This window comes from Oryctolagus cuniculus, chromosome 15 (genome assembly GCF_964237555.1).
Source record: "Oryctolagus cuniculus chromosome 15, mOryCun1.1, whole genome shotgun sequence".
Lineage (NCBI taxonomy): Eukaryota > Metazoa > Chordata > Mammalia > Lagomorpha > Leporidae > Oryctolagus > Oryctolagus cuniculus.
Window position 1 is genome coordinate 17,771,364 of NC_091446.1, and position 7,987 is coordinate 17,779,350.

Below are 7,987 nucleotides of genomic sequence, written 5' to 3' on the forward strand. Positions count from 1 at the left end.
AACCTCAAGGCTGGCGCCGCGACTCACTAGGCTAATCCTCCATAAGGCACACCGGGTTCTAGTCCCGGTCGGGGAGCTGGATTCTGTCCCAGTTGCCCCTCTTCCAGGCCAGCTCTCTGCTGTGGCCAGGGAGTGCAGTGGAGGATGGTCCAAGTGCGTGGGCCCTGCACCCCATGGGAGACCAGGATAAGTACCTGGCTCCTGCCATTGGATCAGCGTGGTATGCCAGCCGCAGCGCGCCAGCCGCAGCGGACATTGGAGGGTGAACCAATGGCAAAGGAAGACCTTTCTCTCTGTCTCTCTCTCTCACTGTCCACTCTGCCTGTCAAAAAAAAAAAAAAAAGAATAACTCCAACATGGTTCTCTTGTCCGCTAAGACATCTTGCTGGATGTGTCAAGAATGCGAGTCCTGATCACTTGGTCCAGGCAATTTTTAGGCCATTTTTAGGAGCCATGATTGCAGAGAGCAACTTTGAATATGAAAATAACATGTCTGCCCTCTTTAACAAGCAGGCTTGCTTCCATGCTGCTAAAATGTGGCACACTTCCCAGGATAGCGCTCCTTCCCGATACGGTTTTCCACTGCTTGTGTAGACACACATCCAGGCCCACCTGTGTCACCTGGGGTACCAGGAACTGATGGAACCAGGCTGAATCTCTTGCAGCTGCTTTTAGTAAGTCTTTGATCTCTGATCTAGGAGCATCATGTCTTCTCTAAGCATCCACGAAACTGGTGCGCCTACTTAGCTTGTAAGTAGGGGAAAATTTCAGACACATCAGAGTTTTTGACAAACAGTACTTATCTCATAGGGTTTTTGGGAAAATTATACATTACAAAGCAATTAATATGTTTATACTTTTTTAAAAAATCAGGTTTACTTATTAAAGGCAGAGTGAGAGAGAGAGAGACCTTCTCTGCACTGGTTTACTCCCCAAATGGCCACAAACAGCCAGGGCTGGTCCAGGCTGAAGCTAGGAGCCTGGAGCTCCATCTGGGTCTCCCAAACAGGCAGCAGGAACTCAAGTATTTTGGCCATCTTCTACTGCTTTCCCAGGTGCATTAGCAGGGAGCTGGATTGGAAGCAGAGCCACAGGAACTCAAACCAAGGCTCTGATAAGGCCAGGCAGCAGTTTAACCCACCATGCCACAATGCCAGCCATGCAAGCAATATGCTTAATGCAGTGTATAGTAGCCAGCATTCCTTAATCAAAAAAGTATTATGAAGGACTAACATTGAGGGGTAGATATTAAATGAACCACCTATACTAAAAGGAATAAAATCCTAAGAAACCATTACATTCTGTGATGAATTCTCAATTATAAAATGCTAATCAGTAATGTTTCATACTCCCACAGCATGTGAAACAGACAGGAAGGCATCAGCTTAAAGGGCTCTGGTTGAGTATTAAAATACATTAGCAAGTCTGGCCGGCGCCGCGGCTCACTAGGCTAATCCTCCGCCTAGCGGCGCCGGCACACCGGGTTCTAGTCCCGGTCGGGGTGCCGGATTCTGTCCCGGTTGCCCCTCTTCCAGGCCAGCCCTCTGCTGTGGCCAGGGAGTGCAGTGGAGGATGGCCCAGGTGCTTGGGCCCTGCACCCCATGGGAGACCAGGAAAAGCACCTGGCTCCTGGCTCCTGCCATCGGATCAGCGCGGTGCGCCGGCCGCAGCGCGCCAGCCGCGGCGGCCATTGGAGGGTGAACCAACGGCAAAAGGAAGACCTTTCTCTCTGTCTCTCTCTCTCTCACTGTCCACTCTGCCTGTCATAAAAAAAAAAAAAAAAATACATTAGCAAGTCTGGACATACCAGTTCCTTCGCTTCTTCAAGCTGCTTCTCCACATTTGCAACCATCTGTTTCTTCTCATCTGAAATAAACAATAGCATCGATAAACTGCTAAGGATACAAATAAATTTAATATTCAAAAGGTTTATTTTTATGTACTTTTCTCCCTCTGGTCAATCAGATTAGATAATACAAGGCAAATGAGCGTATCATTCTTTGGTATGTTAGAAACTAAGCCGTTGGTTTTAGCCTATCTAGAATTATAATCCTAAGGAGCACTAATCGTTAAATGATACCAAAAGTTTTTAACAAAGACTTAAATAATTTTGTTCTTTAGGAAAAACCATGTCAACACAGCAGGGGGTAGGGAGGAGTTGAGGGGGAGGTAGATGTGAGGAGAAAAGTCAAAGTTTGGATAAGAAGGTCTTTTTTGGTCTAGCACTGTGGCGTCGTGGATAGAAGCTGCTGTCTGCAGTACAGGCACCCCCATATGGGCACTGGTTAGAGCCCTGGCTACTCCACTTCTGATCCATCTCTCTGCTGTAGCCTAGGAAAGCAGTAGAAGATGGCCCAAGTCCTCAGGACACACTGCAATTCGAGTGGGAGGCCTGGTCCTGGAAGCTCCTGGCTCCTGGCTTAGGATCAGCCTAGCTCTGGCCGTTGCTGCTGTTTGGGGAGTGAACCAGCAGATGGAACACCTCTCTCTCTCTTTCTCTCTCTCTGCCTTTGTCTTTCTGTAACTTTGTCTTTCAAATAAATAAATCTTTAAAAAGAAAGAAAGACTTTTTCTCTCTCCTAGTGATGAGCACAGGAGTCCAGAAGCTGCTGGCATCCATTAGTCTAGCTTTAAAGTGAAAGCAAGCTTTCAGTGGTTAAAACGAACACAGCATTTGGAAAAAACAAAGTAGAATGAGAGCTACAGTTAATTAGTTCCTAGTTCTAAATAACTGAAAGGTTTTCCTTGATTTCATCATAGTTTGGTTTTTCCTGTATTTAAAAATTCTTTTCTTTTCCTTTTTTTAACATTTGATTTATGTCACGTGGAACCAAATGAGACTCACAACAAGACACGAAACTTGAAATGAGCACAACACCTTTTAGTTGAGCAGCGCTTCGGAAGGTTAGTCAATCCTAAGTGGGGAATACTTAGGAGAACTTATTTTACTAGAATGCAATTATATTTTGCTAATCCCAATCCTTCCACTTCATTATTCTCAAATCAGGAGAGGATGGCTGTCACCTAAAATGTTTTGTGTATACTCTAAATATGTTTCCTTAAGAAAAACATACTATGGAATTTGAATTCAGCTTAATTTTCCCTCTTCGAAAAAGTTAAATCTGCATATAGCCAGATTAAAAATTTAATATGTGCGTAAATTTATTGGCTTCTGTAACATCACAGTCCTCCTAATATCTCCACACAGAGAAGAACAGCACAAGATTTTGGTAATAGAGCAGAAAACAAAATAAGACAAGCCCATCTCAGATTAGGAGTGAGACTACGTATTTACACATCAGAAAGAACATCTTGTTAAGGAAATCCAACCCTTGGACAGACCAACAAGCATCAATTTTCCTTACTGACAAAACGAAGCAAAGAAAGCTGCCTCCCTTGACCGGCATTCTCTTTGCTACTAGTGTCCCTCTCCTTTCATCCACATTACTCTCTTGAAAGCAAGGGCGGATATTGTTTCCCTTCCTCTTCTCCACATCCACTCCCTAAAATGTAACTCCTGTCCCCACTATTCCACCACAAGGATTGCCACTAAGATTAATGACCTTCCCTTCGCTTGGCCCTACGTTAACTTGGTCCTGTGGTTTCTGACACCCTGCTCCACCCATCCCATAATTTCCTTATCTCCTGGCTTCCATCACACCCCGATCTTGGGATTCTCCTGAGATTCACTTTTGTCTCAGTAGCCTCTGCTCGGCATCCTCTTTTTCAACTGGTTTTTTAACTGCTGGTGTTCCCTGGAGTTCAGTCACTGCTTCTCTTATGGTTATAACCTACGTTCTTGGGCAATTTCACCCACTTACCTCTCGTATTATGTATTTTTCATCCTAAACTTTTATCTCTGATCTGGATAGTATTTACTAATCAATCAACTCTTAATCCCAATGTTAATGCTCTTCTTCACCATAGCATTTAGCAGCAAAGTGACATTCAAATTCTACTCAAAAGTCACCACCTCTTTGAAACCTTTTCTAATCCCCTTGCCCTAAAAAGAGTTATTTATCTTCTCTTACATAAAATAACTTTTAAAAAGGAAATTTACTTATTTATTGAGAGGCAGGGTTACAGAGAAAGAAAAGGAGAGATGGAGATCTTCCATCTGCTGGTTCACTCTCTAAAAGGCCCAACGACAGCGGCTGGGCTGGGCCAAAGCCAGGAGCTTCCTCTAGGTCTCCCACATGGTGCAGGGGTGCAGGGGCCCAAGCACTAGGGCCATCCTCTGCTGCTTTCCCAGGGAGCTGGAGTGGAAGTGGAGCAGCCAGGACTCCAACCAGCACCCATATAGGATGCTGGCACTGCAGGTTGTGGCTTTAACCTGTTGTGCCACAGTGCTGGCCTCACCTATAACTCTTACATAATTATGATGATTTCTCTCTCACACTAACAGATCTGATTGACTTTTCAGCTTGGGAGCTCCAGCAAGACAGGAACCAAGTTTTAATCACCTTTACAGTTCTAGAATTTAGCGATAAGTCTGGTGTATGTAATCCGTTCTCCCAAAATGATGGTAAATTGAATAAATGATGCAAGATTGTGGAAGCATTTACAAAAGAAGCTGTGCTGCCAACCACCCTGGCTCCCAGTCCCCGCGTCTGCCTCAAGGGCAACTGGACTGCATGACTTGACTTCAGCAGTTAAGGCCTTCGATTTACAGACTCAACGAACCTTTCTGTTTTTCCAACTATGAGCTCCCCAGTATGTACTCCACACACTAAACAGACAGATTATTCACTATTATCTAAGCAAATCTCATTTCTGTACTTTCTCCAAACCCTTTTTAAACTACCATTTAGGGTTCTGTTACTTAAAGCAAGAGAACTGATTCTGGCCAACCTAAGCTGAAGGAGGGCAGGGAGGAGGAGGAGAGGGAGAGAGAGACTATGAATGTCATTTATTAGAATAACATGAGGTGGCTCACTGAATCAAGGGAAAAAATGAGTCACCAGGCCTGAGGAGGGCAGTGTCAGGGCTGATTCAGACACCAAGGAGCAGGGACTTAATCACAGCCTCTGCAAAGGAGCCTGGAGCAGCTCCCAATAGTTTCCCTTCTTGGGTCCTTCTGCTTGAAACTGTAGTTCTCTAATGGAAAACTGAGTGTTGTTATGTTAGAATGAAGATGCTGGGCAGTATGAAATAACAGATATGCATTGTGCTTGCTTATTGTAACCTCTTATAACAGTCTTTCCCCATTTCTGTCTGTCCAAACCCCACCTATCCTTCCAGGTAGTCTTTTGAGACTGCATCTCCTCTTCTCTGGATTCCTAAAGCTCTCTGCTGTGCTGGAGGAGCCTAGTGGTCAATAGAAATTAGTCTACTGTGATTTCCTCTTCGGTCTCATCTTCACTCCTTGAAGGCAGGGACCACTCGACACACCTTTGCTTCATGTGTATATTTAGCACCAAGAGCTGTACCTCGTGGGGACTTTCTAAGCACTTACTGAATAAATGGATCAGTCTTAGCATCCCACAACATATTTGTTACGGAGAAACTGAGAAAAAGAAAAATGGTATCAATGGGACAAATAAATCCTGCCACTTGAAATGGTAAGTTTCTCTTTCAGAAATACCCTAAGATTGGGATGGCGGAAACGTAATACAAAGAAGTCATTTTCCCGCACAATTCATTTCACGATGGCATTGTTGGACATAATGATGGAACCCAGGCATCTGTGATGGGCTCACTACAGCATTGTTTGCATTCAAGGATTTAAAAGATGAGCTTAAGGGTGTCATCTACCCAGAATGACATCTCCTTTACGAATGGCATGTGCCCAGGCAGCAGACCTGTTCACTAACAGCTATCATTACTGCGCAGGAGACTCTGTGTTTAACATTATCATAGCCCATCCTTCAAATAACACCCACAGAGATACAGACATAGGCACACATATGTTTACATGTGCATATATATACATTATTGAAAGGGAAATAAAACATAAATATTTAATTTTTTATGAGATGTAACTGGGCCACTTGTATCAGCTGAAGGCTGTTTTCCCCATATGTTCAACTGGAAAGATTGGATCTTGCCCAGCAGCTCTTATGCTGACATGAGATAGCCTGATTCCTAATGAGGAACAAACTCCTGAATTAGAACTCTAACTATCCCTTCAAATCTAACTCTCCAGGCCAATGGAAACAAAGTAATGCAAGTCACACATGCAAACCTAAATTTTCTAGTAGCCTATTTTTAAAAAGAAACAAGCAAATAAAATTAGTTTTAATGAGATTTTTAGTGTTGATAATATTTAACCCAATATATCAAAATATTAGCCACATTTCAAGTGTTCAGTAGCTGCTTGAAGATACTACAGCCCTAAAGCCACACATATTTGAAGCAAATCATAAGATTCATAAATAAAAGCAGTCTCTTCTAAGTTCCTTCACTACAACAACCTTGCAAAGCTAAGACATAATCATGGAACCATGTCCATGGCTTCTTCCATACCTGGTTATGTCTGGACAGCCTCCTAAATCTTCAGGGCTTGCATCCACCAAGACGCAAGCATTTCCTTCCAGAAAGGACTCCTGTCTTGCCCCCACCACCACCATTTTCATTCCTCTCCTGTGATTCCCTGCTTGACAGCCTCTGAGCTCAAAGTCCAATTCCAATTTTGTATCCAAAAGCCCTTTATCATTCACCTCCTTCCAAATGTAAATGATCAAAAAAAAAAAAAAAATCACCTCACTCTAGTCTAGGAAGCAAGAATTGAGCTCCAAGTTTCCCTGAATATTTCAATAAATATAACAGTCTGAAGAGCTGGGTCTCGCCAACACTAACAGCAACAGCAGAATCACAAAGGGCTACCTGATTATACTTTCTCTGTGCAAGAACTGTGCCCGTGTGTCACATGCTTTGTTTCACTAGTTTTTTATATCATGGTAAAACTCAAACTATCACTCTTCACCCCATTCCACAGATGGGTGCTGGGGGTGAGCCTGCTTAAGGAGGCCAGGCAATCTGTGCATGATCATACATCTAGTAAGTAGTAACACTGGGATTCTCAACAGATTTGATAGTGTGTCTGCATCTTAACCACTTTCCTATAATCTCTTGGTAAATTTCTGACAGAGTGACAGGACTCACAACATTTACCTCTCTGCATGGCAAAGCAGGAAAGTAATTGGGGGGAAGACCCTGTAGGAAGCTTGCTTGATGTAACAGAACCTCCTCACCTGTAAAAAGTTCCCCTCACTTAGGAATTCATCCCATCACATGAAACTTACCAATAACATATTAACTGCACCTTCTGCTCATCAATTTTCCCGAGTTTCCCAAAGAACAGGGAATTAAAAGACAATTTTCAAATACAGTGCCATCAGTGCATTAATTAGGAAAAGAGACCCAGCTCAACACCTAATGACTAAAATTAGTTAAAATTCAAACACTTCAGTCTAGGAACAAATTCTTTTTATTTTTTTTTAAAACCACAGAGAAACACTTTTTTTTTTTAAGTAAAAATTTTAAACGTTCAGTCCTTTCTAGTCTTTGGAAGTAACACTAACTCATTATCAATGCACAGGAAAAAAGGAAAGCTCATTTTAACAGACTTATCCAACCTGTATCAATTTAAATAAATTAATTTATTGAGGGAAATAAACTGCTCTGGCTCTAAAGTTTTCTCCAATTTTTAACCCTCTTAACTCAGGTATCTTACAGTTCATCTTTTCTCAGTCAGTTCTGGCTAAGCACCACTACTGCTAAGATGCCCAGAAAGACAGCAGTTATAATTACTTTTAATCATTATTTTTCTCAAGGATGTACATATTAATTTCTCTTAGTCCATAGATATGCATCTGAAATTTTTAACTGTAAAGATATATTTTTTATCTTTTCCTATTACCAATCAAAAACATTATAAATGAGCAAGCACCATTCATTATCAAGGGGGCAATCATTGCATTTTAAAAGAATTATTATTATGCAATTACTTGAGTCAGTAAACCTTTTTCCAGTGCAGGCAGTACAG

The 7,987-nt window shown here is 42.4% G+C and overlaps 1 protein-coding gene across 9 annotated transcripts in view; it reads right to left on the minus strand.

The window, feature by feature from the left end:
* The window catches only part of VTI1A (vesicle transport through interaction with t-SNAREs 1A), a 375,822-nt gene that overhangs the window by 365,500 nt on the left and 2,335 nt on the right, over nucleotides 1-7,987 (minus strand). For all 9 annotated transcript variants that reach the window (XR_011382257.1, XM_002718711.5, XM_070057223.1 and 6 more), the window contains exon 2: nucleotides 1,808-1,866. Coding sequence is in view for 8 of the 9 variants with exons in the window: in XM_002718711.5 (XP_002718757.1) it covers nucleotides 1,808-1,866 (59 nt within the window). In the remaining variant the exon portion in view is untranslated. The remainder of the gene's footprint in view (nucleotides 1-1,807; nucleotides 1,867-7,987) is intronic.